At 38.8% G+C, this 19,217-nt stretch overlaps 1 protein-coding gene across 1 annotated transcript in view; it reads left to right on the forward strand.

Annotated features, from left to right (window-relative positions):
* Window positions 1–19,217, forward strand: part of LOC135216830 (vesicle transport protein USE1-like) — a 336,942-nt gene that overhangs the window by 306,233 nt on the left and 11,492 nt on the right. Inside the window, exons 5-6 of the mRNA XM_064252331.1 lie at window positions 323–513; window positions 2,318–2,459. Of these exons, the coding sequence (XP_064108401.1) occupies window positions 323–513; window positions 2,318–2,459 (333 nt within the window). The remainder of the gene's footprint in view (window positions 1–322; window positions 514–2,317; window positions 2,460–19,217) is intronic.

Consider the following 19,217-nt stretch of genomic DNA (forward strand, 5'->3'; position numbering starts at 1 on the left):
AATGGCCCATACTATAGCAATTTATTGAAATTAAACTAGGCGAATGCCAGAATCTTTAAATTTATCAGGAAGGATTACAATAAAAATGGTAAAAATAGGACATGAACAAGAATGTCAAAACGGTAACTTGTTGGTATGGATATTAAGACTTTCTCCAAAATTGTTTATGAATTATCTCTACTATAAGTACCAAAGGTTTTGTAGATACCACAAACAGAATTAAATACGTACAGTAATAACCCTTCTTTGATTTCAGCACCCTGTACACAGATCTAATGATGTAGTCTGATTTGTTTACTTGATGTTTTCTGTATTCTTACAGATCCCAGAGATGGCAGTGATCTTAGAAATCGTGGTGCGGGATTATCAGATGTTAGTGCTGAAGACTTTCAAAGTCAGTTATTGACAGATGAGCAAAAGCGAGAGAAAATGGTGGAGGATATGATCATAATGACCAAAGAATGGAAAGAACAATCCAAAATTGCTAAGAAAATTATACAGAAAGATATTGATGTAAGTTCTTAAGAAAAATATAATCTTTGACTTAAATTTTTTCAGGTAATGAAAAGTTACTGTTCTTGATCTATTGACTCCTCATTTCTTGGTTAGTCAGTGGCAGTCATGTCTGAGGGTGTTTGTAAATAACTTAAATGCTGATATTCTATCTGAATTTTTACTTCTTTCTATCAACTTCTGGCAAGAGTTTCCAGTAACAAGTACTACAGTATATAAAGAATTTTTTCTTATAATTTTCTGTTTTATTGTTATCGTTGCAGAAATTCTAAGCATTAGTTTACAGTAAGAGAGATTATCCTTTTTTACATTGACACTTGTGACATATGAGCTAAACAATTACTACATATTAAACTTTTTGCAACCAATAACCCCATACTTTGTGATAACCTTTCTGCAGTAGCAGCTGTCCTCTAGATACCCCAGAAGAAGATTCTTCCTTTCCACATATCTGAGTATGCATCCAGTTCCAAGACCACCTCTAATGGTGAAAACTGGTTGTTCTCTGCGTGTCTGTGTTCAATGGACAACAGTTTTGTTCATAAGAATTCTTTGCTTAAAAATTTTCATTGTGAACCATTGCATAATAAATTCCTAAAATACTTCTTATAGTAACTTGCATTATCATAGCAGCAGTACTTCTGATTTGTCACCTTTTTTTCCTTGTATGGAATCCGTAAGTGGATTTACCTGTCAACAGCTCTGTAAGTAGGCACTCTGAATAGCCAGTTGTTCACCTGTTACTTCAGTTAGTGCCATTTTATATTAGGTGTTGGTTTACTTCAAGTATATGCTTGCATTGCATAATGAACTCTAAGGTTTCATTAAAGGTTTTTTCTTTATTACCTTGTGGTATTCAGTATATTAGTTGTGCAGTGTTTGCCTTCGCCCTTTGTAAACTCATACAACTGTTGTTTTTATTATGATTTTTGAAGTTGCATTTTGAGTCAATTTCTATTAAATCTATTTTGATGTTAAATTGTTGTTTAGGATCTAGATTGTTGGTTGAGAATAGTATTGTTTTTCACATCATTATCAAGATTTTTAAATTTTGCTAGAAAATTTCGTGAAAAAATTCACTACTCAAACAGCAACATTTTTTGTCATCCTTGTATATTGTTAATCATGCTGCAGTGCAGGTGTGTAGGACTCCCAGCAATAAATGCTATAGTGTAGTTTCCTTTTTTAGAAAGACTACCATTTGCTTTGCAGAGGTTGCCCAGACCAAATATGCATTCCAGATTTGACTTGAAAAACATGTACGTATACAGACTGGCCCACCTCTCAAAAGGCTTCTTCTTTTTTCTTTTTCTCTTTTTTTTTTAAGTCCTCTGTCTTGTCTCCCTTGCTGTCAGCTAGGAAGATTATGGTATATTAAGGAGGGGATTTTTTCCCATTTTCTCCTGATACAGTTAATTTTTGTCCATGTTTTTCTGGCCAAGGGAGGTGCAATTGCATCTGCTAAGTGGCATTTCCCGATGCAAGAGGCCAAGATATGTATGAGAGTTTGGTTAACACCATTATAGTTAATGTTCTTTAGTGAATTTAGATAATCGAGAGGTTACTGTAATTACCAGTTTAACAGTGCGACTGACAGTTATTTTATTTTTATGATTGATCACTTTAAACTGACCAAAACCAAAGTAAAATAGGTTGTATAATATTCAGTCATTGAGTTGTGTGAAGAAATAGTTATGTTGCTTTCAACATTGAAACTGTATATTGCCATTTGCCATAGTAAATATATTTCTCAGTAGAGAAACTTTTGCATTTGTATTGGTACAGTTTTGCTTTCTTTTTTCAGGTTCTTGATAAGTCTTCAAAACTTGCTGATTCCAATCAAGGGCATCTTAAAATTGAATCAAATAGGTTGGCTGACTACAATAAGAGAGGATGCAATTTCTGGATTTGGATTATGATCATCCTTGTGTGCTTTACATTTATAGGTTAGTACATCTTCATTTCCTTCACTGTGGTAGGTAAGTATATATCATTGTTATCATTTCTACTGCTTGACATTGTATAGTATTGGCCAACAGGACTAATTATATGAAAGCTCTATTTAAAGCTTTATTTTCACTTCTTGCACTGCCTCCACTGGTTTTTGAGGCTGTCATTATGACTCATTTTTGCTCACATCTTGCATGCAAGATCTGTTACATGTTCCACTAACACTTTTTTTTTTTTACAAGAAGCCCTTCAACTATTGTTTGTTCCTCCTCTTGAGTCTGCATACTATCTCTTTCTTGCTTCACACAGTAAGACAGTTATCCTAGGATTTGATGGTGGTTTATTTAATTGTCTCTTCAAAACATAAGATTTTAAAACATTAATCCAGTTTTGTCATACAAACCTGTCAATCATATCATCTTATTTTCACAGTCTCAGTGTCCCCAGACACACTGTATTTTATTTTCCAGATGGAAGAAGAGTGATTATTCATGTATGTACTTTCAGAACCCACTTGTAAGTAATAGCAACCTTCCTCATAGTTTGTATTAGCTGAATGCAACAGCAAGAAATGGGGGGATGAGAGCTGGTCACTTAGTATGTGATTGATGAATTTATATGAAAAAGCAAGTGTTATTATTTTAAATTATTTTGTTTCATCACAGCTCAATCAAGCATAACGTGCCTGTATTGGAATTTATGAGGAAAGTTTAGGAGTTAAGAATCCCAGATTGCTTGTGAGTATCTGGTGGATCTTCGAGAACTCTGGTGGACTTTATGAGTCAGAAGCCAAGGCTGTTTTAATTCAATAGTGTAACTTGAAGAGGCCAAATCCCCATATAGTAAAACAAGAAATTTTAATTGGTAAGTTGTCAGAAGGGTAGACATCAAAACATTCAAGTTAGATTTAGTTACTCAACCTTAGTAGGTTGTGTCTCAATAGGATGCATTAGGCATGAATAAGGATTGAATACAAGCCTATTCATATGTGAATAACATATGGGTGGCCTTAATGAGTACACAGCCATTCACGTGTGCATAACCTTTCTTAGTAAAAAATGTGAACAAGTAGAATGACAGTGCCAGGTACAATCCTGATCTTGTCTTTTTCCAGGTAGATTTCTCCAATCGGAACTTTGTGGGGGATCCAATTAGGACCTTATTGGTCAGAATAGGAACTTTGTAGAGAAAACTGAGACCTTTTAAGTAAGACAAGGACACATTGTCAGAATAAGAACTATGTGGGGCAAAATGGGACCTTTTCGGTAGGAATGGGACCTTTTTGGTCAGACTAGGAATTTTGCAGGACAAACTGGAACCTTTTTGGTAGGTCTAAGACCTTTTGGTCAGTGTAGGAACATTGTGGTGCAAACTTGGACCTTTTTGGTAAGACTAGGACCATGTTGGTCAGAGTAGGAACTTGGGGGCAAACTGGGACCTTTTTGATAGTGTGGTCGCTGTCTCATCCTCAAGGATTACCCTCCTAATGGTTCAGCCAGCGCTCCATGGTGACCAGTCTAATGCCAAAGAATTCCCTTAACTCGTCTTGTGGCTGGGTATTGTGTCATAATGATAAACATTATAACACATGATAGAGTATAGATGGCCTCAGGATAAAAGGGCACTTTCAGTTATCCTCAGTGAATGCTAATACCAGTTCACCTACATCAAAACCACAAGAAGAAGTGGTTATGTGCATACGCACAGCCATATTGTTTAAAAAACCAAAATCCGACCAAAATACCATTCCCTTTCTGGTTGGTTAAGAAACCAGAGCTCAGAGAAGTCCGTTCTTTGCTTATTGATTCAGCCAAGTGCGTAATTTTAAGTTCCAGTTAAAGCTTTTTAGCTTAGACTGTGGAGCAATTATTTATTGGGCGTGAAAATCCATAATTGGCTTGTTTAGCCAGCTTACTGAGATTCATGGAAACATATAAGTTGAAAGCTGAGTGTACAATTTTAAGTATCGGCTAAAAATGTTTCAGTTTATAATGTGAAACAATGATTTCATTGTGCTTGAAAAGCTGTAAACCATAGTTTTTTGCCAGTACATGTTAATGCTGAAGATTTGGGATTGTCAGCTCTGAGAGTTTCATTCTTCGCTTATTGATATTATTACTGAAGTTCATGGAAACATCAAAGTTCAAAGCTAAGTGCATAATTTCAAGTTTCGGTTAAACATTTTTTAGTTTGGACCATGGAAATATAATTTTATTGTGCGTGGACTTATCTTACTAATTTATAAATAATTCAAACCAATATCTTCAAAGTTATATTAATTTAAATATCAATGACCACCCCGTACGCAGATGTAAACCCCATTAGGAAACTTACATCCGAGGTAACACGTTCGACGAGGTCGTAGCAGGAGAAACAGTTCTCATGGTGCCAGACTATCGAACCCTCAAGTTGTACCGCACAAGAGGCATGGCTCCGGCAAATGTCGTGCCCACAGGGGTCTTGAAGGACGGCGTTACAGCCGGCAACCAAACACTGGGTGGCCTATAATAGTAATGATACATGAGTACCATTGGTAATCTGGTATAAGAAGTTCATGGTAAACATAAAATAATGCTGGAGTATTCCGCATTAGAAACATATGTCCGACTCTGCCAGTCTTGCCATGTACCATACTGAGCATTCCGGAACCATAGTAGCAGGTAGTTAGATGCATTCCGGTGATACCGGAGCACAGACGACTACCTAAACGGGGTAGCTACTCGATATAAACCGGAGAGGAGGAGTACCAGTAGGCACCGGGCGAGATGACAGGTCCGGAAGGATAGAACCCGAAGGTTCCATAAAATAAAGTAACAAGAGAGTAGTAACTCACTTGGGAGCGTTTGCTCCGCACTAATACTAGGATATAAAAACATGATGTGTTATAAAACTGTAAAATAATATCAGCCCGACAGAGGCCGAAGCCACCGTAAAGACAATACCCCCAAGGCCCCCGACACTGCCGGAAGCCTATCCTGCCATTAGGCGGGGAGGGTATGTCTGAGGGCAAGACAGATGTAACGATCCCATAGAGCCGAGGAGGGCCGAGCTCACCTGAGCCAGGTCCCGACCTAGGCTGGGTAAAGCGAAGCTCCTCCCCAACGCTGGGACGAGGTCGGCTGAGAAGCGTCACCCGCACACCGAGGCCCCGTGGGGCCCCCCTCCACCCACCAAGAGAAACTCGGGTGGGACGTCAGGGACAACATGAGCGAGATAACAACCCACCTTGATGGGAGCTTGGGGGGGGGGGGGGGGGGGCGGGGGGAAAGGTAGGACGGTAGGGGGTAACGATCACGTAATCGCCTGGATCCCTCGCGGTTGAGTGGACCACAAGGTGGGGGCGACAGGAAGGCCTAAGGACCAACCTAGCTGACGCATAAATACAACACGTAATAAAATACAAGAATGAAATATGTACAAAGCACGGTGGGAAAATAAGAAAATAAAGCAAAAGCAACAGCGATGTCCTAGGAGGACCGAGCACAACCACCCGATAAGGATGGTCAATACAAGGGAACTCCGAGCAACTAGCCTAGTGTCATAACGAAGAATCGTAGGACAGGCGGCCAGGGTAGGCTAGGACAAAAGGATAGATACTAATATATTAAACTGAAAACCTAACCAAGTATGTAAGAATGTATAAAATGTAATGGTAGGTCCAGAAGAGCAACGAAACAAGGACACGTGCTCGAAAGGAAACCCCCGTGCAAGCACATAAAATAAAATAAAAATGAAAACATATTTATGATCGTCCAAAACAGCATCCAAAAAACATGAAAAACATACTGCTAAAACGATTCGGTTCCACTAGGTATGGGGGACCAAGTGAAACCGAAATGAGGATACACAAAGGGGTACGCTCTAATGGCGGCTGCGCGTCGCGTGTGGTGACAACTCAAAAAGCCTAAATAATAATGAAACAAAGGCCAAAATCACTCCCTAAATATGTAGTCTCAAACTTAATAACAGCACTTAACTTGGATGCAGAAGCAGATTGAAGATCCATTGCAACGAAAAAAGCAAAAAAGTGAGAAACACAAGGGAGCATACAAAAACGCGTGCATCTCGTAGTAGTGCTATCAAAGGAATGTGTCACAAGCCGCTAGCTACACGGTAGCAGGTAGTGAGCCATAGGTCGGCTCCCCTATCCTGAAGGGTTTTTAATGTAGGAGAGGCTAATTGGAGAGGGGCCCGTGGTAGTGGTTTTCACTCGCCCCAGTAACCATACCGACACCTTCAATAAAGGTGAGCGAACCAGAATATTCTGGTATATCCAATTTAGCAGTTCTCTGGTATTATAACAATATTTTACCATAGAAATAATGCTAAAGGAACCTATTTCACGGAGCGACACGGCCGAGCCCAGAAATAGATTTTTCCTACGTCAAAATCCCTTTTTTCACCAGTATACATCGGCACTCTTACATTATGTGATCGTTAGCTGTTTGTAGAAGCAAAAATTGTTTTGAAAAATTTATAATTCTATTTAGAAGTTTTATCTAAAAACGTTTCATAATTATTATTGCTATAATAGATAATCCTTTCAGATAACAATATCGGCAATAGCCTACAAGTTACATTGATTCACTGAGAATATGTTAGCTAGGCTGTAGCAGATATTGACTGTGGCCTGTAACTAAGGATTATATATCCTTAAGGGTGAATGAAAATAACCTGGATTAGATAGTAACCTGACTTAATTTAAGATTTAAGGACATGTCCTGTTAGGCTATGGGCCTAGTCAGTTGCCTAAGTTTACACCAAAGACCTTAAGATTAGAGTAAAGGCTACAGTCATTTTTCCTTTTTTTATATAGCTTATGTACTTAACCTTCTTACGCCGGAGCGGTAAATAAAAAATTGTCTCCCGTATGCCGGAGGGGTTTCGGAGTGAGCGCGGAAGCGGAAAAAATATTTTTTTCAAAATATCACAGCGCGCTTAGTTTTCAAGATTAAGAGTTCATTTTTGGCTCCTTTTTTTGTCATTGCCTGAAGTTTAGTATGCAACCATCAGAAATGAAAAATATTATATATCTATATAAATAATGCGATATATGATAGCACAAAAACGAAATTTCATATATAATTGTATTCAAATCGCGCTGTGCGCAAAACGGTTAAAGGTAACAAGTTACTTTTTTTTCGTTGTAATGTACACTAAATTGCGATCATTTTGGTATATAACACATTGTAAAACGATAAAAGCAACACAGAGAAAATATTATCACAAAATAATGCATGAATTCGTAAGTGCGGACGTAAACAAATATTTTTTTTTAAAATTCACCTAAATCTAAAATATTGTCCTAGAGACTTCCAATTTTTTTCAAAATTAAGACAAAATGATTGACTATATACTGTAAGAGTATTAGCTTACAATTGCAGTTTTATGCATGACACTTACCTGGCAGGTTATATATATAGCTGTATTTTCTGAAGTCCGACAGAATTTAAAAATTTTAAAAAAAACTTCCGACACACGCAGTTGGTCGGCCAGGTGGTTAGTACCCATTCCCGCCGCTGGGAGGCGGGTATCAGGAACCATTCCCATTTTCTATTCATAAATTTTCTGTCGCCGGTACTGAAAACACCTGTTTTCAGTACCTCCGGCTTAGGATTTTGGAAACTTCATTTGCCGCTAAGTATCCTAATTGGTCACTTTTAATTTATTTACTTGGAAGTTGTGGCTAGGCATACGCTATCTTAAATTGATTTGAATTTGATTCATTTTGCATAAGATATCTGAATCTAGTTAGGCTAGTTTCAGAGGGTGTTGTCTGCAAAGATAGGGTGTGGCTACCGAAAGCTTCGGTAGTTCCGCACTTGGGGGGCGCAATTAATCAGTAAACATGTCTATTTCCGTAAGGAAAAAGTATGATTCGTATGTACGCAATTAATCAGTAAACGTGTCTAATTCCGTAAGGAAAAAGTTTGTTTAGTATGGTAACGCTATTATCAATTTACGAAAGTCAGGGTAGTGATACGGCTAACCTCCGGTAGAACTTTATTTGCCTAATCCTGTAGTATGGCCTACGGGTTATGACTATGTCTGCGAGAGGTGATCGCTCTCCTTCATTGTTGTGAAGAGTTCTACTTCTGTTTTGTTACGCCTAACCTGTAATGTTGCCTTCGCCCGGGCTAAAACAGTGTCTGTAGAGGTTATTGCCCTGCTCTCTTATACTATTTCGATTCGTAACTTAGAATCGAAAGTGTTTGCTTTAGAGAGCAATAGTGAAGTGGCTAAGTGCAGTGACAGTGCCCCTTGTGTAGTGGAGGGTGCGTCAGATCGGCCTTATACGCCTCTAGGTCTAGACCTCTGTCGAACTCCCAGAACCAAGGGAGAGGGGCATGTCGAAAGCCGAAGGAGGGTTACAGGGAACCCCACCGATCTGGCTGCCTTCGGCAGTTTCTGATGAAAATACCCAGACTGCCAAAGTGCGTGCACATGCACGAATCCTGAAGGATTGCTTCTCGTCTTCCGAGGCGTCCTCCCCGCACAAGGGTTTGGAGCTCTCGGAAGGACTCGCGCCCTCTAAGAAGCTTTATAGAAGAGACGCTTCACGTCCCTTCTCCCTCGTTATGTGTTTCAGTGAGAAGTAAGAAGGCGAAAGTTGCCTGATCACGTGTAACTTACTTCCTTTCCACCAAGAAATAGGAAAAAGAAGGCAGTTTCTCTCGCTTGTTTTGACGCCTGTCAGGAGCGTGACGCTTTTCTGCACGCTTATTTGGACGATCGGCTTGAACAGGACGCTCGGATGGACGCACTCACCAGTGGACGCCGAGCGTCCTCGCCAGTGGCCGCCGAGCGCGCACCAGGACGCCGAGCGTCCTCGCCAGTGGACGCCGAGCGTCCTCGTCAGTGGACGCCGAGCGCTGCACCAGGACGCCGAGCGGTCCTCGCCAGTGGACGCCGAGCACGCACCAGAACGTTTCTGTTGAACTCTTCAAGCTCTTGTTTAAGATTTGAGCCTCAAGAAAGTGAACAGAACCTCGTCTTCGAAACCCAGCAAGACCTCGGGTTTCGTGAATTCAAGAGGTCTCTGTCAATATTATATTGCTTTTCGCAAAGTGGATGGAGTTAAGGAAAGCTCAAGGGAAGATCTCGTTTTCTCTACCTCAGTCAAGACTTTGAGATAGACAGTTAGGGTTTATGCAAAGGCTCGACGTCCTGAAAACGTCAGGATTTTCGGCAACGTTTCAGTAGGATTCTTGCAAAGGCACTCATCAAAAGGACGCTCTTCAGGAAAGCGCCAAGACAAGACTTCCTTTGCCATACTGCCAATAAATTTAAAGCTTTTTAGACCATCTGAAAGGGTTTTTCAGATGATAGATTTTTTGTTAGTTTCTAGTCGAGACTTCCATGCCGATTGAGCATCGTCGTTCTACCTACCGTAAGCCCAGTCTTTTAACAGGATTCTTGTCCCTTCCTTGTTTGAGACGGGAATCGAAAATAAAAGGCTCGACTTCCTGGATTACGTTTTGTCAATTCAGTGACTTTCCCCATTGACAATATACTATCGTTTTGTCAAGTAAGTGGGTCTCCCCTCATTGACAAAATATCTCTCTGTACCGTTAATGGGTTAGTTTCTCATTGACAAACATCTCATTAACTTGATATTGCGTAAGCGAATAAGGACAAGGTTCGGAAGAGCTCTCCTTCCTCATTCGCAGACTCGTACAAGAAATAGACTTGTAGACTACGTCAATGAACGCTTATGTCCAGTATCTTAAGAAGCTTGAGATGTCTGCTTCGATTCTCTAAGTTTTGTTCATGAAACTTGCCTGTCAGATATGTATGTAGCTGTATTTCCGAATTCAGCTATATATATGTCTGCCAGGTAAGTATGAAACAAACTTTTATTGTGATATAATAAAATTTTTTGCCTTGCGTTATTTTACTACTGGTTGGTTCAAGTCATACACGCTTGCTGTAGTTACCTCTTCGGATGGCAACCGAGAGGTCTATTGTCTACTATTTTAAGGACATTTAATCGTCACTCCCTGCAGCCTTCCAGGAGTTTCCGATTTATCTTTTACCGTTGTATGGTAGTGTTCTGACGACACAAACGCATCTATATATTTAGCGTTTTCTGTTTCGCTTAAATATACCAGCTTGAGAGTCTCTTTTTGTTCAAAAAAATAACGGACCTATTTCTTCGTAGAATATGGTAGCTGGCAACCCAGACATAAAGTTAAAGAGACGACGTTCGTAAGCTGCTGGCTGCTGCTGTGTCTGACTGTCCAAGTTCCAACCGAGGCCACCAGTAACAGATCGTGCGCTGTCATGGCGCTGTAGGTTACGTCTCTCTCTCCTGCGGGATTGACTGACTAACCGTATCTCTGTGCTGGCGGTTACGTCTCTCCTGCGGGCTTGACTTACTAACTGTATCTTTGTCCTACAATCACGGACTTTAGCCTAAGATTGAGGGGATTTCTTACGTGAATGAATAAACGTTGCATTAGTTTTGCCTTACTATGTTCAACAGAGTTATCTCTTAATCCTTTCGGTGCTCGTTACCGCACGGTATAGAACTACGAGTCTACCGCAACATTGCACTTTTATATGCTCTCCTGCTTAGGCAAAGCGCAGCCTTATAGGGAAGTAGCATACTCGGGGAGGGAATGGATGAGCTTGCTGGGGACCATTTCCTTCCTGAAGAAGTTTTGGTTTCCCCGAATAGACTGCAATTTCAGACCACAGTTTTTTCCTACCGGGAAGGAAACTGAAATATTATTCAAGATCTAGGAATTATTCTGAACATCTCTCAGTGCGTCATGATAGAAAGAAGGTGCCGGACATCTGGATAGTGTTTCAGATGTCCTGGATCTTAATCTGAAAGAAGTAAATGCAATTCGGTAGTCCCTCCAGTCCTCGAAACGAGTTTTTGGAACCAGTGGTCCACATCAACTCTGATATTCCACAGCTCTCTCATATCTTAAGAAGTATCTTCTCTCGGTCCCTGCTCGAGTTTACGAGAAAGAGCCTATTATAACAACAGGCGTAGAATGTAACGATCATCTAGAGGTTCGTTACAGGATTGCAAAAGTCCGTACGAATAGTCTCGATCGACGGCAGCAACGATAGATTACTAACATGCTAGGTATTTTAATTAAGTGGTGTTCTTTTTATGGTTGTCTGAGAGGGTTATTTCCTCTTCAGTATGTGAAGTGTAAACGTGTTACGTTAGCTTTGTGTGTGGTTCAGGTGGTCTAACTTATCCTAGCATGAATGCCCCTGGTAAGAGAGGGCTAGGGTTTCCTGTCAACAAAATTGGTCCCGTCCAGTTGTCAGACCCTTGTTATTAGCTTTTCTCAACAAACAGGTCACATCCTAGTTTGAGAGCTACTAAGGTTTAGCAGGCTAAGAGGCAGGACCTACGAAGTCAGCTACCTTAGCAGGTAAGGAACTCAATAAATAATTTTAAAAATTAAAAAAGTTTTAATTTTTGAATTATGACGATGTTGCTGTCTGTGACCCACCTCCAAATGTGTCATCAGCTATATATATACCTGCCAGGTAAGTGTCATGCATAAAAATGATATTGTTATGATACAATAAAGTTTTATGCATACTTACCTGGCAGGTATATATAATTAAATTCCCACCCTCCTCCCCTCAGGAGACAGGGTTCACAGAAAATCTGAGGAAAACGGGAATAGTTCCAAGTACCAGCGCCACGGGAACGTGGGGGAGATCACCTGAACTACCAGTGGTCTAGCGGTTGCCGAGAGTTTTGAAAATTCTGCCAGTGCGAACAGACAAACAGAGAATGTTGTTTGACAGATTTGCATCTGTCAAACAACAAAGACCTTCACGATCATTGAGGTCTGTGGAATCTCGATTCTAGCTCACCATCTACTTTTTGCCTCGCCTGTTTTCTCGGAGTCAGACACTCGTGCGAGATCAGGCGACATATAGTAGCCCTGAGTTTCTTATTGACGAAGTCGATTGCGGACGACGTTGGGTTGCGTTTGATACACCCCAAGGTTTGCTTAGATTGAATCGCCCAGGCAGTCCAGACACTCATCCTTCAGCTAAGAATAGTGCCTTTTGGTCTTCAGGTACAGCCTTGCTGTCCTTGATTCGTCTGACTGGTCAACTGGTCGTTCACCTGACTTTAGTACAGACTGTGCATTTCCGGATCGAAGCTTTCAATATGGAACTTAGACGTAGTCTGAAGTTCGTGATGTCAAAGCATTCGAACCTCTCCTGCCTGTTAACTTCTTGTATGTGATCAGGAAGGCCTTCTTCTAACCACCCTAGATACGACAAAGAGGGTTAGTGAGATTTTAAGCCATCGTCACAAGTTTTGGCTTTAGAGAACACAAGGAGGTGTGCTCTCTAAGCCTTTCGTTATGGCCTAAGAATGGAAACCCTTTTTGTCCTTGGGCCAGGGATCTTTGGAAGCAAGGATGGCACAAGTTAGTGGGCAGGAGCCAGAGAGAGTCCTGTGCCCTGTCAGGTCTCTCAAGTTTTATCTACTTAAAATCAAGAAAGTCGAAGTCATTGTCGGGCAATCTGCAGTGTTCCGAAAAGACCAGACTTGCCCATATCGAGTACACCCTGGTTTTAGGGTTAAGGAGTTCTTTCAAAAAATGCTCCTTCATTGTGTTTGCCACAAAGATTTGAAAGCTTTTTATCTGAATGCTCACGAGGTGAGGGCGCGGCCTCGGAAGCATTTCAACAGAGCATGGCAACTCAGCAACATCCTGAGTACCATGTTTTAGCGAAGCAACTCTGGGTTCACTTCACACTCCCTGCGAGATGTGAAGATGGCATATGAGATCTGCTGCTCGCTAGGGCCATACGTGTCTGCAGACACAATCTTGGGGGCAAGAAGTACTACTCATCCTATCCTGTAGAAAATGGTTAGGAAGAGCTCTTAATTTAGTTGTGGAGTCGCTGACAACGGCGACTTCTTAACTCTGAAGCCTTAGTAACACACATTAACTTTGGCTAGGTTGGTCAGGTGGTGATATATATAATTATATATATATATTTTACTTCTTAGCCCTCATGGTATGGTCATATGGTCTAGTCACATTGTGGTCACGCCCCCGTTGACAGATCTCTGGAGTGCACCAGCTTCATAGGTCTCTACCTCGCTGGCAACTCTAGTAAAGCAAGAAGCAGACTTGGGTGACAGTAATCACGAAGTCGGCTATGCTAACAGGTGGAACCAAGATGTAAATCATCTGCATGCATTTGTGTCCCAAAATCCTTCTATTCTGTCCCTTCCCACCTCCAACGGTGGGGTTCAGCTATATATATATCTGACAGGTAAGTTTCATGAGCAAAATGATATTGTTATGATACAATAAAGTTTGTTCATACTTAACTGGCAGATATATATATTCAAGTACCCACCCAAATCCCCTCAGGGACAGTGGAAATAAAAAATTATGAATAGAAAATGGGAATGGTTCCTGATACCCGCCTCCCAGCGGCGGGAATGGGTACTAACCACCTGGCCGACCACTGCGTGTGTCGGAAGTTTTTTTTTTAATCTGTCGACTTCAGAAAATACAGCTATATATATACCTGCCAGGTAAGTATGCATAAAACTTTATTGTATCATAACAATATCATTTTTCGACCATATCTGGCGAGTTAAAGTTGACCGAATGTCGAATTTTTTTATATATATATATTTTTTATATGCAATTATTTCGGAAATAAGAAAAGCTACAACCTTTAAATATTTTTCGTTTTATTCTACATGAAATTGCGCACATTTTCATATATAAAACTCTATGAAATGCCTAATATGAAAACGGAGCAAATATTCCGAGAATGGGACGTACGCATTTTGGAGATTTGTGGCGGAGAATCCGCGCGCGGAGGGAAAGGAAAGATTTTTTTTTAAATTCACCATAAATCTAAATATTTTGCTAGAGACTTCGAATTTGTTTCAAGATGAAGATAAATGACTGAATATTACTAGACTGTAAGAGTTTTAGCTTACATTGCGTTTTTTTGACCATTTCGGTAGAGTCAAAGTTGACCGAACGTGGTTTTTTTTCTATTTATCGTGATTTATATGCAAATATTTCAAAAATGAGAAAAGCTACAACCTTCAATTATTTTTTGTTGTATTCTACATGAAATTGCGCACATTTTCATATATAAAACTTTATGTAACGGCTAATTTAAAATGGTGCAAACATTACCACAATCACACGTATGATTTTTTCGGAAGAGTTACCGTGCGGACGTAAAGAAAATGTTATTTTTTTCATAAATTCACCATAAATCGAAATATTGTGCTAGAGACTTCCAATTTATTGCAAAATGAAGGTAAATGCTTGAATATTACTAGAATATAAGCGTTTTAGCTTACAATTGTTTCGTTTTTTCGACAATTTCGGTTAGAGTCAAAGTTGACCAAAGGTTGAAATTTTGGCAATTATCGTTATTTATATGAAAATATCTCAAACTGATAAAAGCTACAACCATGGGTTGTTTTTTAGTTGTATTGTGCATGAAATTGCGCACATTTCCATATATAAAACTTTATATAACGGCTAATTTTAAAATGGTGCAAACATTACCACAATTGCATGTATGATTTTTTTTGGAAGAGTTACCACGCGGACGTAAGGAAAAAGTATTTCATAAATTCACCATAAATCGAAATATTGTGCTAGAGACTTCCAATTAGTTGCAAAATTAAGGTAAATGATTGAATATTACTAGAATATAAGCGTTTTAGCTTACAATTGCGTTTTTCGACCATTTCGGTAGAGTCAAAGTTGACCGAAGGTTGAAATTTTGGCAATTATCGTTATTTATATGAAAATATCTCAAAACTGATAAAAGCTATAATCATGAGTATTTTATTGTTGTATTCTACATAAAAATGCACACATTTTCATATATAATACTTCATGTAACGGCTAATTTACAATGGTACAAAAATTATGTCAAAGTGACGAAATAATTTCCGAGATGTGTCACAGATACTTTTTAGTGCGGCAAGAAAGAAATTCGCGCTTGCGCGCCTGCGTAACGATTGTAAACAAAACAACACCTTGATCCGTGAACTCCCAGAATCCCCTAAGGCGCGTGATTCAAAAGTTTTAGGCTGGTAGGCCTATAAGTATTTTTCCGCGAATTTTAAAAAAAACTTTTGTAAGTCGACGTAAAATACGTCCAGTCGGCACACGAGAGACAAAGAATGTCGACGTAAAATACGTCCAGTCGGCGTAAGAGGGTTTAGCATTATCTTAATACTGTAGAGTATCATATGCATACCCTTAAAAGGAATTAAATAACTACCCTAGATTGATTAGACAGTAACCTAGGCTAGGTGATAAGCTATAGTATACCAAAAACAGTTAATAAATGTAGTTAAAGTCACCTTGCAAGCTCCCTCAGACTGTTGAACTCACCTCACAAGCTCCCTCAGACTGCATAATGGATGAACTTCAAGATCCAACTCACCAGCCAATGAGGAAAATATAGGGAAAGAGGGAAAGGTCCCTTGCCACAAACTCAACCACGGAGGCCTGGGGCATAACACACTACCTCCACAACAACTGACTAATTACTGCCCAGGTGTAGACAAATACAATACCACTTACACATAACTGCAGCAGTGTTTCCAAAATATCCTAAAAGACATTAATGACACAACAATTAATCAGGATTAGACAATAACCTATTACTAGGTGATATCCTAACTATAAAGTTGCATGTTAGTAAGTTACTGTTTTATATAGTAGACCAAAGCCAGTACAGTACATAGACCAAGTGGGCTATGAGGTAGTAGCTTATCATGAAGACTACAAATTACACCTGGTTAATGACATACCTTTAAAGGTAAGTTAATTAATACAGTGGTACCTAGACATACGAAAGGCTCAACTTACGAAAAACTCGAGATACAAAAGCAAATACGAAAAATTTTACAGCTCTACATACGAAAAGTTTTCAAGATACGAAAGGTTGTTGCTGTAAAGTCCCGAGATTCGCCCAGACCACCGAGAACAATTTTAAAACTCCCGCGGCGCCAACTGAGTAAACTCGCCACCATCCTCCCGCTCTCCCATTGGTTCCTGATGCTAGTCACCCCATAAGATCCTGCTCTCCTATTGGTCAGCATCTACCCCTTGTGCTTCAAGTATTCTATTGGTAAAAGGATGCTGTAAATTGAAAAACTTATTCATGTAATACATTTAATAAAAAAAAACATTAGATAAAGATAGAATAAAGAATAGAAATGAGTGGTTATTATTCTGTTTGGTAGTTTCAGTAGTTGAAGAGAGATAATGAAAATTTATGGCTTATTGTGTAAAGTGATTGCTTGGCGATCATTCGATACTCGTAAGTGCTGGATGTAAACAGAAGTTTGGAAGCTTTTATTTTGTTTGTTTATTATAGTTAATGGTTACTTAATGATTATTTGAAATGAGTACATGCAATACATTTGATAAAAAAATTGTGAATTAGATATCATAAAATATAAAATAAATCAGACTGCCAACAAATACGTATTTTTCAGAATTCTTCTTCTGTTTTAATATTACGTTACGTATATGTTTCATCATAGCTGTCAGTAACTGGGTATCTCCATTAGGTAAAGATTGAATAAATAGAAATGAATGGTTATTATACTGTTTGGTAGTTTTATTAGTTGAAGAGAGATACTAATGAAAATTTATGGCTTACTGTGTCCTAGGGAAAGTGATTGCTTGGCGTTCGTTTGGTACTCGTAAGACGGTAAGAGCTGAATGTAAACAATCGATTGGAAGGTTTTTTGTTTGTTTGTTTGTGTATTACGTATAGTTAATGATTAATTAATAATTATTTGAAATGAGTACATACTGATTATTTATACATTTTATTGGCATATTCTAAGCTTTTAGCTTCTTAAGTTTAGATGTCAGAATCATAGACTAGGCTACAGTAGCAACCGCTAACATAGGCTAGGCTTATTGCTAAGGGACATATGCTAAAGTCCTAATATATGCAGTAAAAATGGGGTTAAACATTACATGCGGTTGAATATTACTCAAGTATGTACAGTATTTTGCCTTTTTGGAGTCATATTTCTTCCGTCGGATCAGCGTCGTAACCCTTGAACATGTGTTTTAGGCCTGGAAATATAATTTACAGCGGGTGTTTTTGGAGGGCTTGGAATGGATTAGCCATTTTACATGTAAAATGTGGTCCAAGATACGAAAACCTCATGATACGAAGGGGGTCTCGGAACGGATTAATTTCGTATCTCGAGGTACTACTGTAATGATTAGACAATAACCTATACTATAGTAGATTCACTTCACCTGTGCATCTCATGCCCAGCGCCGTTCCTTATGACACTCCTGATTGGCTGTTTAAGCCAATCACAGGGTTGGAAACTCTCAGCCTCTCGAGAGAGTTCACATAGGCAGGATGTATGTTCCACCTCTCCTCTTTCAAAAGTTATAACTTTCATTGCACCTCAATTTTACATGTCAAAAAGGAATGTTTCCTAATTTCATCACTAAATGTCTTCAAGCCAATGATTTAAAGATTATAATGATATAAGGATTATGAAGAAAATACATATATATTATATATATATATATATATATATATATATATATATATAATATATATATATATCTATATATATATATATATATATTTAATAAAAGGAATAGTGAAAGGGATATAGGAGGACTGATTGTAATGAAAGAAAAATCAATGGGTTAAATGAATTTCCTCCATAAGGTATCAATATCTGAGTAACAATTTTTCTCAGATAGAGATTTCCACCTTAGAATATGAAAGGGTGATGGTGAGATAATGATAGTGATGATAATAAAGTCTTAATATTCTTTTTGCCCCCGTAAGACTTCTTCTATCGAAGGGTAGTGAGCGTGATGATGACGTTATCGAGTGATAGCATGAGCAACACCTGATTACACGAAGATAAGAGAGAGAAAGATTAATGTTCCTAGTCTTTTGCTTATTTTCATATATTGATAGCCCTGCCTATAATTTTTTTTGTAGCATTGTCTTCCATGACATTTAAGCTACAAAACTGTATGAAACACAAGATGATAAATGCTGAATGCACTGTGATCTCATGTAAGGAATGAAAGAATAAATTTCATATTAAGAATTTTATATTTGTTTCACTATAAATATTTTAGCATTAAGTTTACTGAAGTACATAATTCTTATATCATTATAATTCTTAAATCATTGGCTTGACAATGTTTTGTGATGAAATTGGGAAATGCTCCTTTTCTGGAGGTAAAACTGAGGTGTAATGAAAGTTATGATGTTTGAGAGATGTTGAAACATAGATTGCCTACATGGACTCTCGAGAGAGACTGAGAGTTTCCAGCCCTGTGATTGGCTTATCAACAGCCAGTCAGGAGCATTGTAAGGAATGGCGCAGGGCATGAGATGCTTGGGTAAAATGATTATACTATAGGTGATAGCCTAATAATAAAATTTCACATTACCGTAGTGAGTTTCACATAAGAAAGTTACAGTTTTATATAGGAGACCAAATAGCCTAGGGCTAGATATAAATAATCTGGGTTAGACAAAAAATGTTAGCCTAACTTTGAGTTTACATGTAAATAACTTTCTGCTTTATATAGCCTTTATATTTGATCTCGAATAATCTGGATTAGGCAATACCTTATACTAGGCTAAGAGAGAACAATTTAGGGAACATCCTATTGTTGCAATACCAAGTGGTAGTTTAGCCCAAATAGACTAGGATTGGATATAATCAGTATCCTATGCATAAT

The sequence above is a fragment of the Macrobrachium nipponense genome, chromosome 6, assembly GCF_015104395.2.
Source record: "Macrobrachium nipponense isolate FS-2020 chromosome 6, ASM1510439v2, whole genome shotgun sequence".
Lineage (NCBI taxonomy): Eukaryota > Metazoa > Arthropoda > Malacostraca > Decapoda > Palaemonidae > Macrobrachium > Macrobrachium nipponense.